The sequence below is a fragment of the Carcharodon carcharias genome, chromosome 6 (assembly GCF_017639515.1).
Source record: "Carcharodon carcharias isolate sCarCar2 chromosome 6, sCarCar2.pri, whole genome shotgun sequence".
In the NCBI taxonomy this organism is placed as follows: domain Eukaryota; kingdom Metazoa; phylum Chordata; class Chondrichthyes; order Lamniformes; family Lamnidae; genus Carcharodon; species Carcharodon carcharias.
In genome coordinates this window covers 129078621-129094872 of record NC_054472.1, presented here as the reverse complement: position 1 = coordinate 129094872, position 16252 = coordinate 129078621, and the positions used below count along the sequence as shown (strand labels likewise).

General features: G+C 43.7%; 1 protein-coding gene across 1 annotated transcript in view; it reads right to left on the bottom strand.

The window, feature by feature from the left end:
* The window catches only part of LOC121278826 (serine/threonine-protein kinase H1-like), an 87712-nt gene that overhangs the window by 62306 nt on the left and 9154 nt on the right, over positions 1 to 16252 (bottom strand). Inside the window, exon 2 of the mRNA XM_041189280.1 lies at positions 7798 to 8464. Coding sequence (XP_041045214.1) covers positions 7798 to 8464 — 667 coding nt within the window. The remainder of the gene's footprint in view (positions 1 to 7797; positions 8465 to 16252) is intronic.

Genomic DNA, 16252 nt, shown 5'->3' with positions numbered 1-16252 from the left:
AGGCCTTAAGTGGCCCGCCAGCGTGAAATCGCAGTGCAGCCCCAATCATGGGTGATGGTTGGCTTCCTGGCCACCCCCGCTGAGCCCGCCCAGCAAGGGAAAAATCCTCCTCATGAAATTTTTTTTTAATTCATTCATGGGATGTGGGCTTTGCTGGCTGGGCCAGCAGTTATTGCACATCCCTAGTTACCCTTGAGAAGATGGTGAGCTGCATTGGATAAAGATTTGGAGGAAGGCGTAGTATGGAGGTCTGGCACATAAAGGATTAATGTGGGACTGAGTACAGTACCACCCACAAAGTGATGTAAGAAGACGCATGACCCAGACGTAGGGTTAGTGTGGTGTTGAGCAGAGATGTGTAAAGGCCTAGACATGGAGATACCTCCTTGTCTGTACCCTTTATTGTATATATGTACATAGTTACATGTAGTTAATAAAGAAATGCTGTTAACTTACTGAAGACTACAAAGACTTCTTTAAGAGTTCTGCAACCAATATTCTCCCAACATAGGGCAGCAGATGCATTGGAACACCATCACCTGCAAGTTCCCCTCCAAGTCACTTACCATCCTGACTTGGAAATATAACACCGTTCCTTCACTGTCGCTGGGTCAAAATCCTGGAACTCCCTCTCTAATAGCACTGTGGATGCATCTACACTAAATGGACTGTAACGGTTCAAGAAGGCGGCTCACTATCACCTTCTCAAGGACAATTAGGGATGGGCAATAAATGCTGGCCTAGCCAGTGATGCCCACACCCCGTGAATGAATTTAAAAACATGCACGAATAATCATTGGCATAATCTTTTTCCTCGTGTTTAGTTTTTTGGCTAAAATTATCATATAGCTCTATGTTTCAATGGACTTGAATTTTGTTATATATGCACTGTCAGAACTTACTCTTGATAACACGCTGAAGTTAGCAATGCAATTTTCCTTTCAGAACTTACTTAAGTCTGGGATAATTGAGTGAGAACTAGTTCTGACCAATAGTGTATTCAGGAAATGCTGTTCAGTGGTTCTGAAGTCTGTAAATGCCGTATAATTATAAAATCCTGTAGTACCCTGCACACTTATTACAAAGTCAGGATTGCTGACTTTAAATACATTGTTTAAATGCAGTCATTCTTCTTCAGAACCTAAAAGGTCAATTAGCTCCTTAGGGAATAAGCATAGCTCATTCTCTGATTAATACATTTCAGAACAGTACTATGGGAAACTAATAAGAATACATTGCAGTTGGCTTTTTCTGATCCTATTAACCAAACTCATTTTTTTTTTTCATTTATCATGACAGCCTCTCTACAAGCATCCTCAGTAGGTAGCTTGTGGGAATAAGTGGCACTTTATTGTGAAATTTTTTCCCATTGTACTGAACACCAAAGAGCATAAAATCTGTACACAGATGGGGCTTATTAAATGTGGCATGTTTTAAAGAGCAAGAAAATTTAACATTTTAGGAGCATTTTGTGTGACTTCATGCTGTTTTATAAATAAATCGAGCTCTTCTTTTCAAATAGCTTTGTTAACCTGACCTTGTCTAACATTAATATGGTCAATTCACCATATAATAACTAGACAAGCTTCACCTTATTTAGTCCTTTAGTGAGTGCTTTATAATAGAGAAGTAGTTTATTTGACTTCTAGTTGTTTTGAAGAATGCTTTGGGGGTAATTTTGACTTTGTGTGATGGTGTAAAATGAGCAATGTCACGCTTGTTGTACACCTGTCCAAATTTTCATTTCCATTGAAGTCAAGCGTATTTCAGGTATGCTGACCAAAATTATAATTGAGGAAATCCTCAAGGAGGTGGTTCCTTTTCCCAATATCAGCAGGAGTGTCCTCAGGGCAACAGTGGTCCAGGCCTGAACAAAGATAGTAGACAGAGCCATTGCCACCAAAGTCACCCTCTGCAATGTTGGAAGTTCCCTAAGAACAAAGCTCAATTTCACTTTTTCATTTCTCAGTAGCGCTTCATAACACTCCTTCCCCGCTAACAATTACCTCCCCTCCTTCACGTTCTTCAATTTTCTACCACGACCTTTCTCTTATCAACTAATTTCCTATCACAAATAAGTGGATGGAAACATAAAATTACAAAGGGATTTTGATGGATGCAGTGATTGGCAAAAACTGTGACAAATGGATTTCAATGTAGGCAAATGCACGGTCATCCAATTTGGACCTAAAAAGTATAGAATATTGCTTTCTAAATGATGAAAAGCTGGAAGTTCAAAGACACTTGAGGGTCTAGGTACATAGTTCATTAAAATCTCATGAACAATACAGGAATAATCAAAAATGCTAATAGAATGCTGACTTGTGTATCTGGAGGATTAAAATACAAGGAGTTGAAGTTATGCCACAGATATACAAAGCCCCAGTTAGACCACACCTGGAGCAGTGAGAGCAATTCTGGACACAACACCTTAGGAAGGATATATTGGACTTGGAGATAGAGCAGCCAGCAGTGCAGCATCAATTTATCAGAACAATACTGGTCTCCAAGGGCTAAATTATGAGGAGAGATTGCAGAAATTAGATTTGTAATCCCTGAATTTGGAAGCAGTGCTTTGATCTAAGCTTTCAAGCTATTCAGAGGAACACATAGGGTGGAGAGAGGGAAACTGTTTCTGCTGCTGGGGGACCTAGGATGACGGAACATAATCCAAAAATTAGAACCAGACTTTTAGAAGTGAAATTAGGAGTCACTTCTATGCATAGAGTGGTAGAAGTTTGGAATCCTCTTCTGCAAACTTCAATTGATGCTAGATCATGTTCATTTTAACTCTGAGATTGATAGACTTTTGTGAACCAAACGTTTTAAGGGACATAAGACAAAGGTGTATATATCGATTTAGATCTCAGGTCAGCCTTGATCTCATTGAATGGTGAAGCAAACCCGAGGGGTTAAATGGCCTGTTCCTGCTCCTTTGGCCAGGATTTTACTTCTGGCGGGCGGGCTGGCCAGGAGTGGGCGTGGAGCCGATCACAACCTGCAATCGGCTCCGCGCTGCCATTTTACGTGGGTGGGCCAATTAAGGCCTGCCCAGCGCGAATTGAGGCTCCCAGGAACATAGGGTAGGGGTGGGCGTCGGCGGGAGACCAATGACCGCCGGGTCCAATGGCGACCCAGCGGCCTATTCAAAGACGTCGCAGGCAGCCTTCCAAAAGCTGCCACTGATGTTGCACAGGAGGATGTCCAACAGCGCTCTTGGAGAGCAGTCCAGGCAGGAGGGCAGGTCGGCGGGGCAGTATGCCCCGAGATTTTTGGATGAGTGCTTTGCTGCCCTCCTCAGAGATGGCAGCACGCCATGACATCCTTGTGCCAAGGGACAGGAGGAGCCCCGCCCCTCATGACAAAACATGCCTGGGAGGAGTTGGCAGAAAGGGTCAGGTCCCACAATGTGGTGAGACGCACCTGGGTGCAATGCCACAAGCGGTTTAATGACCTCTTGCGATGGGGGAGGGTGAGTACTGCATCGGCATGAGTCACTTAGCATAGTGTTTAAGTCGGCCCCCCCGGCACCCTCCCAACTCAATTTTGTTTTTGCATTCATTCATTCATGGGATGTGGCCTTTGCTGGGTGGGCCAGTGTTTATTGCCCATCCCTAGTTGCCCCTGAGAAGGTGGTGATGAGCTGCCTTCTATATCCACTGCTTGTGGTCCAGGTACACCCACAATAGTGTTTGGGGGTGAGTTCCAAGATTTGGACCTAGGTGCAATGGTGGAGTGCAGAAATGTTTCAAAGTCAGGGTGCTGACTGACTTGGAGGGGAACTTCCAGGTGGTGTAGCCATCCATCTGCTGCCGTTGTCCTTCTGGGTGGTAGTGCTCTTGGGTTTGGAAGGTCTTGGAGTGTGAGTGGCAAATGTGATGGAGGCAGCATCTGGGCAAGGGGGTCAGCCCTGGCTGCTTGGAGTGAGTGTATCGCGGCTCCAGGGTCACGAATCGGCTGAGCCCTGCAATGTTTCCCTCAGGTGGGGGTGGCAAGGCTGCAATGGCAATGCAGGTACGGGTGGACTAATCAACGTTTCTCTCTCCTTTCAGGAGAAGACTGCACACAATAATGGAGAGCAGCTGCAGACTGCCAGAGGGCAGCCCCACCTTCTCATCATCACCAGATACGAGCAGGAGGCACTGGAGCTGGAGAGGCACCATGCGCCTAGGTCAGCCAGCCGCGGTGAGGTTGGGGTGCCACTGGGAGGTAAGAGTGCTGTGCACCGAGGTCACAATGTCTGTCAGTGCAAACATTCTACTGTTGACTGTATATTGATTTCAGCATCAACATGGGTTGCCCATTGATCCAAGCGCTAGGCATGCACATTAACAGTGTAATGACTTCTACTAAGCAAATGTCCTTGTTCTTCCTTTCAGCCTCTCCGGAGCACACCCACACTCAGGAGGCAGAGGGACTGCCGCTTACCCCTGAGGCCCAGAAGATATAAACGCACCAGCGTCATACCCTCTCAACCAGGCAGGCACCAGCGCAGATACTAGCACCTTGGTGGGGATAAGATCGTCCGCTAGTGTCTTGGTGCACAGCGGTGAGGGTGCTTCACACTCGCTTGAGGTGCAAGAGGAGAGAGAGTGTGCCTAGGGTGCCAGCGGTCGGAGGACTGTTGGGGTACAGGAACATGCTCAGTTGGTGGCTGATGATGTGTCTCTAGAGTCGTCCTGAGGCAGCAGATGCTGGAAGTCCAGCAGGGTGTGCGGGAGGATCTGGCGGAGATACATGAGGGAATGTGTGCCATGGTCTCCGTGATGGAGGAGTCCATGCAGAGCTTGAGCAATGCAATGACCCTCATGGCCGAGTGCAATGCCTCCTGCATGGAGAGAGTGGCGACTCTCATGGAGAGGCGCCTCCAGGAGAACAATCATGGCTTCTTGAGGATGCGCTCGGGCCTGCAAGCCCTCACAGCGGCATTGACCTTAGGTGGTCAGTGTCAGTATGGGAGATGAATTGGGCATCCAGTGTCCTAGCTAGGTGCCCGTCCATCAATGGTGAGCAGGGAGGTCCAAAACGACCTCATGTTGGCGCATGAGCTGCCTGTCGTCTCAGTGGGCTCCTCTCAGGGTGCTCTGGATGAGGGCAGCAGCTCCTCCTCCCCTTTGCCAGTGACCCTGGCATCTGATGAGGCTGTGGTGACTGGGGATATGCCAGCCATGCCACTGGTCGCTCCCTCCCAGCACGCCTCCACAGGCCAGAGCATGCCTGCCAAGGTCATCAGGACAGCACAACACAATGAGCAGGCTGTCTCCAATGCTGGTTCAAATGACGGGGGAGCACCTAGACGTAGCACCCGCAAATGGAAATGTAAATCACCCTAGGCACACCACGGGCTTATTACTGGTGGTTTTCTTTTCACCCCTGTTTCAGTTGTTTTTCAATGGGTGTGCTGTTTAACACCTTTTAATGGACTTTCATTTCTGTATGCAATTTGTCAATCATTAAATGTTTTGGTTCTTAACAAGTTTTTGGGTGCTTCATTAGTTCTTCAGATGGATGGGAATCCATGATGTTATGAGTGACTTGTTTATCATCGGACTTCATTGACAAGGCACATAGTTAATGTTCCTAACCAAGCAAATGTTGCTCTCAGGTATCGAGTATGGAGCCTGCAGCCCTTGCATGCGTTGGAGGTCCATCCATGATAGGCTAGCTGAAGGAGCATTGGATCAAAGTCTCCCGGGCGTCCTTGCCTCCCTGGAAGCTGCCCGGGTCAGCGTCTATCCCCTCAGCGTTCTCCTGAGCGTGCTCATCCTCGGACTCACTACTGGTCTGCAGCCAGAGCATCAGCATCTTCTTCCTCCACTACATCCCCCCTTTCCAGTGACAAATTGTGGAGAGTGCAGCATGCAACCACTATCAGTGACACACGATCTGGGGGGTACTGAAGTGCGCCCCCTGAACGGTCCAGGCACTGGAAGTGCATTTTGAGAAGACTGATGGTTCTCTCTACCACTACCCTTGCGGAGGCGTGGCTCCAGTTGTACCGCTGCTTGGCCTCTGTTCTTGGATGATGGAGCGGGGTCATGAACGACCTTCTGAGGGGATAGCCCTTGTCACCCAGCAGTCATCCATCCAGCCGGACCAGAGCACTGAAGAGCCAAGGCACCTGGGAGTGTCTGAGGATTTAGGCTGGGAGCTGCCTGGGTACCTTGAACAGACTTGTGATCACACACCATCTGCACGTTCATGGAGTGGAATCCTTTCCTACTGAAGAAAGCTCCCAGCTCACCCACTGGCGCCTTGATGGCCACATTTGTGCAATTGATTGCACTCTGGACGCGAGGGAACCCAGCAATCACTGCAAAGCCTCTGGCTCGATCTGCCTGGCTGGCCTCGTCCGAGCAGTAGTGAATGAAAGTCAATGCACGCCTGAACGGAGCGTCTGTCACCAGCTTGATGCCACTGTGGACAGCTAACTGGGAGACTCCACAAAGATCACCCACCGACCCCTGGAAAGAAGTTGAGGCCAACTATGACCTTCAGCGCCGCTGGCATGGGGTGTCCGCCCACACAGTTGGAGCTGATCTCAGGCCCTATCATCTGACAGATGGAGGTGACTGTCTCCCTTAAGAGACGAAGCCTCCTTCTGCACTGCACCTCAGGCATATTGAGGTAGTTGCATCGCCGCCTGTAAACCCTGGCAGCAGTATAGTGGCATCTTCTGCGGCCCCTTCTGCCTTGCACTTCCTGTTGGCCCTGCGTCCCTTGTGCCTGAGCCTGTCTTCACAAAAGTGGCTCCCCTGAAGGCTGAATATGGACTCCTGGCCTCCTCCCCCTTCTGGTTCTCTCTTCCACAGAGGAGGAGGTACCTCCAGTGGAGAGCACAATCCCCATTCCCAGGGTAAGGGAAAGTTGCCTGAAACCTGCAAGGCTCCAAGTTTTATGATTCCTCGAGAGTCCTGAACTGAAGCCTGTTTTTTCTGTCAAAGCTGCTCTGAAGAGAATTGAAGTTGTCCTGTTCACACAAGCAAATAGCAGTAAGTTTAAAAACTAAAGTACTAACAAGTTGCATTCACGAGCCCACTCACCCCTCTTATCCTGCCTGTGGGTGAGGTTTTTAAAACTGTGCTCTGCCCGCCTGCCCGTTGCACCCATGCAACGCACTGAAAATTGCAAAGGCCGCTAGAAATTGCTGTCAATTACTGCCTCAAGGGCCTTAACCAGCCCGTTAATTAATGGCGGGCATGTCTTGGAACTCATAGCGCCTGCCCTCTGAAATATCGCGATGGCACACCATGTCGTTGGGACGCACGCCTGACGTCATCGCACATCATCTTATGTGTCGGGCCCGCCCCTGCATGCTGATGGCAAAATTCTGCCCTATATTTCTACAAGGGCACACTACCACATCACTTTATCTCAGTAGAAACACACTCAGCTCTTCTGTTCTTCTTATCACACCAGGGATTTTGGCTCTCATCGTTTCTGGTTAATGAGGTTGCTGGTCTGTCCCTTTCAGCTGCTGTGGTGAGTGCAATGTGTGGCAGCCCAGTGTTTCCCCCCTCATAGTGTCAGACTGCCAATGGACAGTGGAGATAATGCTGGGAGTCAATGTTGTATTGGCAATTAAGCTCTAGCCTGGAAGTCCCCTCCTACCACACTACTGACAATAAACCAACTGATGAAAGATTCATATGAATCAGAATGTTACAAGAGAGGACTGCATATGGAGTATGAAACTGATTTGCAAAATAAATTATGAGAAATTTTACCTTAAGCATTAAAAAACTTGAAAAGTAAAAATTACAGCTTTAAACAAATTATTCCAGAACTTTCACCTACCTCACCTACATAACTGTATTTGCACTTGAGAATCATTCTGTAAAGCCTTGTCCGATTTTCATCCTCAAATGGCATAGCTCCACTAAGCAATATATAGGAGATCACACCTAAAGCCCACATATCTACGGCACTGGTGTAAGGTTTTCTTAACAGGATTTCAGGCGCAATGTACTCTGGTGTGCCACAAGTGGTCCTCATGGACCAGTCTCCACCTTTATTCCCAGAATTGGCAAGTCCAAAATCAGTGACCAGGATCTTGGAGTCTGATCCTGGGTGATAGTAAAGAAGGTTTTCTGGTTTCAAATCTCTGTGCGTAATCCCCAAGGTGTGTAAGTATTTGACCCCATCTAAAACCATCTGCAGTACCCTAGTAGCATCTCTCTCTGTAAATGATCCTTTGGCAATGACACGGTCAAAAAGTTCTCCACCAGTGGCCAGTTCCATCACCATGTAGATACGATCATGTGTCTCAAAGACCTCGATCAGTTGGATGATATTACAGTGGCTCACTCTCCTAAGCACATTAAGTTCAGACTCGCACACCTCCTTTCCTTCTTTAGCCTTGGTTTCAATCATTTTGATGGCAAATGGCTGTTTGGTGGCTCTGTGTTCAACTCTCACCACCCTGCTGAAGCTTCCTCTTCCAATAAGAGCCTTGATTTCATACCTGATGAAGATGAACAGTACAGATTTGTCAAAATTGTTCACCAATATAGATAGAATGCCTTTAAAATGCAATGGTTCTAGAATTCCAAGTGGCAAGATACTGTTGAGGTTAAACTTTAATGCAAACATCACAGCTGAGCCATGTTTATAGTATTAGACCACTACATGTGATAGTTAAAACGACAGAAACGAGGTCAAGGGTGCATGTTTTGGATGGTTTTTGTTAGGAAATCTGATTGTGTAATTATAAATGTAACTATTTTAATCCGTAAACTTAATCCCTACTGACTACATTTACCTATCTAATCAGTGTCCATAGTACTGAAAGAACAGCAGATAAATCATTAAAGGAAGCATCTCAAATGTCAACTGGAGAGCGCTTGTTAACCTACAATATATACTGCAGCTCATTTTGCATTACTAAGAAAATATGGAAACTAATTTACAGCTATGTGTATAAATAGCAGCATAGAGTTAAACAAGATTTTTTATTTTCCAAGATATACTCACTGTCAGCATTACTGGGAGTGCCAGATCACATATTTACTTCTGTAAAGTTTGAGGTGTTTTCTGTCTCAACATAGATGATCATTTTAATTGTTCATTGGCTGATCTACAGTAAACATAACCCTGAAGTGCTGTGTATCTGTCTAGCTCAGACATTCAATAAATGAACCTGCCATGAAACTTTGATCTGGTTCCAATATTAAACACCGGGTATATCATCTTGGAGTCAACCTGACCACAATAGACTCTATTCACTTCTTGCTTGTCCAAATGATAGTTGGACAACTGAAAAATGAGTCTGAATCCTCATTAGATAAACTGCAGATGCCAGGAATTCACCTCCAATAGCACAATTCACCAAAGAAAAAAGTGAATTGCTATTATCATCTTAACCCTCTTCTTCTGAGGGACTGCATATGAAGGAGAATTGAGGATGACTTGCTTCCACTCTGGTTTGATGGGTTCTGAAATGGCTGATAAGGCCAATGAGAAATTTGTAGACTCTGCCACATGTCAGGCAGGTGGTGCTTGAAGGGTCAGGTATTCTGCTTTGGGGATGTACTTAAAGAAGAATATTTTTTTAAAAAGGTGTGAAACTTTTCAATATTGATGTTCAGAGAGTGCATGTACAAATATCACAAAGTTAGAATACAAGTACAGCAAGCAATCAGGAAGGCAAATGCCATGTTGGCCTTGATTGCAAGGGGATTCATGTATAGGAATAACTATGTCTTGCTACAATTATATGGGGCACATCTGGAATACTGTGAGCCATTTTGGTCTCCATATATAAGGAAAGATATATTTGCTTTGGAGGCGCACAGCGAAGGTTAACTAAATTGCTCCCTGGGATGAGGATGTTGTCCTAAAATGAGAGGCTGAGTAAATTTGACCTATATTCTCTGGAGGTTAGAAGAATGAGAGGTGACCTCATTGAAACATACAGGATTCTGAAGAGGCTTGATAGGTTAGGTGCTGAGATATTGTTTCCGCTGGTCAGGGAATCCAAAAAACAGAGGCACAGTTTCAGGATAAGGGACAAATCATTTAGGACTGAGATGAGGAGAAATTACTTCAAAGGGTTGTGACTTTTTGGAGTTCAGTATCCCAGAGGGCTCCATTATTAAATACATTTAAAGCTGGGACAGACAGATTTTTGACCTCTCAAGGAATCAAGATATGGGGAGCGGGCAGGAAAGTGGAATTGAAGTCCAAGATCAGCCATGAACATATTGAATGGTGGAGCAGACTCGACAGATTATATGATCTACTCCTGCTCCTATTTTTTGTGTTCTTGTGGGTAGATGAGTTGTTTGAAGGTTTGTTTGCTCTTTCTGATGCTTTGACTTCATCTCTGCATGTTCCTAACAAAATCTCTCAATGTGTTCGGTGCCTTCCCGAATAACCCTTCTTCATTTTGGTTGGTCATGAGCCAAGGGCTCCCATGAGTCAGTGAGGATGTTTGATCTCTTCAGGGATGCTTTGAGGACTTCCCTGAAATGTTTCCTCTGTCCTCCTCATTGGCTCATGCCACAACTGAGTTTCGAGTAGAGCAGTTTGCTTCAGGAGTTTGGTGTCAAGCATGTCCCAGCCCATTGGAGCTGGTTCTTGAGTGACTAGCACCTCGCTGCTAGGCATGTTGGCTTGGGAGAGGATGCTGCTATGGTACCATCTTTTATGCCACTGGATTTGAAGGATCTTGAAAAGGCATTGCTTGTTACCTTCTCCAGTACTTTGAGGAGCCTACTGTAGGTTGCCCAAGTCTCTGAAGGATATAGGAGTACGGGGATCACTACTGCCTGTAAACTATGACCTTAGTCTTGGATTTGAGATCCTGGTCCTCAAATACAAGAACACATGAGCACAAGAAATAGGAGCAGTAGACCATATGGCCCTTTGAGCTTGTTCTTCCATTCAATACAATTATGGTTGATCTTGGCCTTCAACTCCACTTCCCTGTCTGTTCCCCTTGGTTCCCTGAGAGACCAAAAATCTGTTTATTCCAGCCTTAAATGTATTCAGTGATGGAGCATCCACAACCCTATGGGGCAGAGAATTCCAAAGATTCACAACCCTTTGAGTGAAGCAATTTCCTCTCATCTCAGTGCTAAATGATAGGCCCCTTATTCTGCGACTGTGCCCGTGTTTTAGATTCTCTGACCAGCAGAAGCAATCTCTCAACGTGTACCCTATCAAGCCCTATCAGAATGTTTCAATGAGATTTCCTTTCATTCTTCTAAACGCCAAAGAAAATAGAACCAATTTGCTCAGCCTCTCATCATAAGGCAATCCCCTCATCCCAGGGACCAATTTAGTGAACCTGCGCTGTATTGCCTCCAAATCAACTATATCTTTTCATAAATGTGGAGATCAAATATGCACCGTATTCCAGGTGTGATCTCACCTCACAACTCTAGTAAGACTTCTTTATTCCTGTGCTCCAATCCCCTTGCAATAATGGTCAACATGCGACCATGCCATTTGCCTTCCTAATTGCTTACCATACCCATATGTTAACTTTTTGCATTTAAAAAATATTCAGCTCTTCTATTCGTTTGAGCAAAGTGAATAACTTCACACTTTCCTACATTTTAATCCAACTGCCATCAGCCTTTATTCTTTCATGGGGTGTGGGCGTCACTGGCAAGGCCAGCATTTGTTGCCCTTCCCTAATTACCCTTGAACTGAGTGGCTTGCTCAATCATTTCAGAGGGCAGTTAAGAGCCAACCATATTGTTGTGGATCTGGAGTCATGTGTAGTTCAGACCAGGTAAGGTCAGCAGATTTCCTTCACTAAAGGACATTAATGAACCAGATGGGTTTTTTTTAAAACAACAATAGTTTCTCAATTCCAGATTTATTTATGAATTCAAATTCCACCAGCTGCCATGGCGGGATTTGAACCCATGTCCCGAAAGAACTCACCTGGGCCTCTGGAATACTAGTCCAGTGACATTAGCACTACCCAATGTACCCCCTCTTGTTGCCCACTTAACCTGTCTATATCTCTGTGTCCTCCCCACAGATCAACTTTCCACCTAGCTTTGTATCATCAGCAAACTTAGATGCATTAGTCTCTGTTTCTTTATCTAAATTATTATATAAATTGTAAATAGCGGAGGCCCCAGCACTGACCCTTGTGGTACTCCACTATTCACTACCTGCCAACTTGAAAAAGTCCCATTTATGCCCACCTCTGCTTCCTATCTGTTAACCAACCCTCCATCCATGCTAATATATTACCTCCAACTCCATGTGCACTTATCTTATCTATTTACCTTTTGTGTGACACCTTATCAAAAGTCTTTTGGAAATCCAGGTATACTATATCTACTGGTTCCCTTTTATCTACCTTACTAGTTACATCCTCAAAAAAACCAATATTTTTTTAAAAAAGGATTGCTCTTTAGTAAAACCATATTGACTTGTGTGAGAAATAGATTTTTTTTAAAAAATATTTTTGGGGAATATTGTGTTGTTCTGTGGAAAAGGCTTTGTGTGCTTGTGTGTGTGAGATTTAACTAAACTGGGCAGAGATTAATAGGTGACAGGTTGTCTGGGGGTTTAAACATGAGAAGTATCAAGGTGTTAGTTTTGAGGTACCAGTGAACAGGTTAGATCTAACATTTGCATTTTTAGGTTAGTTGAGAGTTTGTTTGACTATCAAAGGGGAATCAAAGCGACAAGAAACACGTTTGCATCTTGCAGGAGGTCCATGGGTAAATAGTAGTAGGATATGATATTTTATTGACCTGAAAGCAAAGATAAGATAGAGACATAAAAGATTTTATATTTGGCAGGATTTAAGTTTCAAAGAGGTGTGAGAACAAAGGAACCTGAGATGAAAGGGAAGAAAACGTATTTTAGAGTTACTGTGGGGAGATTAGGATAGAGCTTTGGGCTGGGAGAAAGTGCTGTTTGAACCAGCCATCCAGTCAAGCCAGAAAAGTCTTGAGCTACAACAAGCAGTTTTCTTCTGAAGTTTGGATTCCACAGTAGAGTGGAAGAGGGTAGAGGTATGCCTTCATTGAAGTTGCAGCAGTTTATCTTGTATAATGTTACTGGATTTTATAGTTAAACACCTATAAGGGAGTGTTGTCTGAAAGGTGTTTACTTGTGGGTCTGACTAAGCAGAGTGTCCTTTTGGGAAAATGTTTTGTAAGACTAACCTTAATTGTGCAATTGTAATCTTGTGTGCTTAAGTTTTCTTTTATTCTTGTTAATAAAACTTTTACTTTTAATTTTTAAAATCCCAAAAGTGTTACTGGCCTTTTACTGCTGAGATCATTGGTACTTCTCATTCTCAGAATATAAAAAAATGGTATTCCCCCCCCACCCCCAGTTCCCTCTGGGATTTGGTTTGGGCAGCAATTAACACCAGCTATGGTCATAACAACTTCCTTAATACTATGCTTCCTTAATACACTTCGTTAATAATAGTTTCTAGAATTTTCCCGACAACTGCTATTAGGCTAACTGGCCTGTGCTTCCCTGTTTTCTCTCTTCCTCCTTTCTTGAAAAGCAGAGTAACATGGGCCAACTTCCAATCTGATAAGACCATTCCCAAATCTAATGAATCCTGGAAAATCACAGCCTGCACATCCACTATCTCTGCAGCTATCTCCTTTAGAATCCTAAAGTGCAGGCCTTCAGGCCCTGAGGATTTATCACCTTTCAGTTCCTTAAGTTTCTCCAATACTTTTTCTCTGTTGATATTAATGTCCTCACTCTTCTTAGCCTTTATTTCACTGTCTATTTCTGGAATTAAACTTGTGTCTTCTCTTGTGAAGAGAGACACAAAGTATTTGTTCAAAGCCTCTGCCATTTCCTCATTCCCCAAGATAATTTCTCATGTTTCTGATTCTAACAGACCAACATTAACTTTAGCTACTATCTTCCTTTTTATATACTTATAAAAGCCTTTAAAATATGTTTTTATATTACTGGCTAGTTTACTCCCATATTTTATTTTACTTTTTTCTTTTTACCAACTTTTTGGTTGTTCTTTGCTGGTTTCTAAAACGTTCCCAATCCTCAGACTTATTATTGTGTTTCTTTCAATATTGTAAACCTGTTCTTTTAATCTAATACTATCCCTAATTTCCTGAGTGAGTCACAGGTGGGTCTTTCTTGCTGAGTTTTTGTTTTTCAATGGAATGTATTTTTGTTGGACATTTTGAACTGCTTCTTTAAATGTTTCTCACTGTTCATTTACAGCCATACTTTTTAGCCTTTTAACCGAATTTACCTTAGCCAGTTCTCCCCTCATACATAAGTAATTGGCCGTGTTTTAGTTTAAGATTCTTGTTTGTGATTGGATTATGTCACTTTCAAATTTAATCTGGAATTCAATGGTATTATGATCACTATTTTCCAGTGGATCTTATACTACAACATTACTAAATTATCCTTCCTTCATTACACAATACTAGATCTAAGATAGCTTCATCTCTGGTTGGTTCCAAAACATACTGGTCCAGGGAACTGTCATGAAAACATACCACAAACTCATATTCTAGACCACTCTTGCCAATTTGATTCCCCCAGTCTATATTCAGATTAAAATCCCCCACAATTATTACATTATCTTTGTTACAAGCTCCAATGATTTCTTGTTTAATACTCTGTCCAATGGTATAACTATTGTTAGTGGGTGTATAAATTACGCCCATCAGTGTTTTCTCATTCTTGCTATTTCTAATTTCTACCCATACTGATTCTACTTCATGATCTGAGGTCAGATCCCTTTTCTCTAAAGTCTTCATGTCATCCTTTACTATCAGGGCTACCCCTCCTCCTTTGCCATTTCGTCTGTCTTTCTGAAATACTCTTTTCCTCAGTTGTCCTCTTCATCATCCTCTTAACCACAGCATAATTTCACCAACAAATGGTAGCTCCATCAGCATCTTGCCTCTGTGCAACCCAATTATGGTTGGTGCCAAACCTTGGAAAAATGAAAGTGTGCTCTCATATCTAGATTCCAGGTAGCTTAGGGCAATTGTAGCCCAAAGTTTCAAGTCCATTGCACAACTATATCTCAATGATACAACAGATGCTTCAGCATGGTGGAAGAACCTACAAGCAATATGCCAGCCATTTTGATGTTCAAGATATCCAAGTCTATTGCCTTCTAACTTATTCACCACCAGCTGCTTGATCCAGATTCTTACATGGTGTGTTTTAATTACCAATTATGCCCACTTGTAAAGCTAACTCCCCTGCCAGGGTACACAATGGCAAATTAGAGTAGGCTGGACCCCTCCCTCTCCGCAACCATTTATGATTTTTCCTAAAAATACAGCTTGTTTTGGTCCTGGATATTCAGCACAGGCCAAAGGAAGCCAGGGAGATCTTAGCTATGAAAAGAATGGTTTAGATACATCTTATAAACCACAAAGTTTACCTGCACCAGGATTTTGGTGTTGATAAAGAACAGCATCTTATATTAACATAGCTCCTTAAACTTTGCAATATATCCCAAAATGCTTCACAGAAGTGATATGAGTCAAAAATAGACATTGGCCAGTAATGAAGATATCCAGAGAAATTACCAAAATCTTGGTCAAAGAGATGAGTTTTTAAGGAGGCTTTTAAAGGAAGAGAAGGTAGAGAAGTCAAAATGAATCTCTGGACATGGAGTCTACATGGCTGAAGGCATCACCATCAATTAAGTGACAAAGAGAAGATGAGGATACATAATAGGCTTGAATCAGGGAACTGGTGGATTTTGGAGTTCAGGGGTGGTGGTAGGGCTGCAGAAGATTACAAAGATAGTGAAATGCAAGGCCATAAAGCGATTTATACAGAGCGATGACAATTTAATTTAGAAGCATTGGAGTCCAGGAGTCAAAGTAAGTCAGGAAGGACTAGAGTGATGGGTGAGCAGGACCAGATGCGTAAGTATATGAGGATGAGAAATAGGAGCAGGATTAGGCCACTGATTGCTGTTCTGTTGCTGCCTGCACCTCCCCCCATCCTTAACCCTTGACTCCCTTGTAGATCAAAAATCTGTCTAACTCAGCTTTGAATATATTCAATGACCCAGCCTCCACTGCTCTCTGAGGCAGAGAATTCCAAATATTCACAGCCCTCTGAGAGAAGAAATTCTTCTTTATCTTCATCTTAAATCTTATTCTGAAACTGTGCCCTCTAGTTCTAGATTCTCCCACAAGGGAAAACAATCCTCTCAGCATCCGCCTTGTCAACACCCCCTCAGAATGTTTCAATAAGATCACTTCACACTTTTCTGAAATTCAATGAGTATGGGCTCAACCAGCTCAAC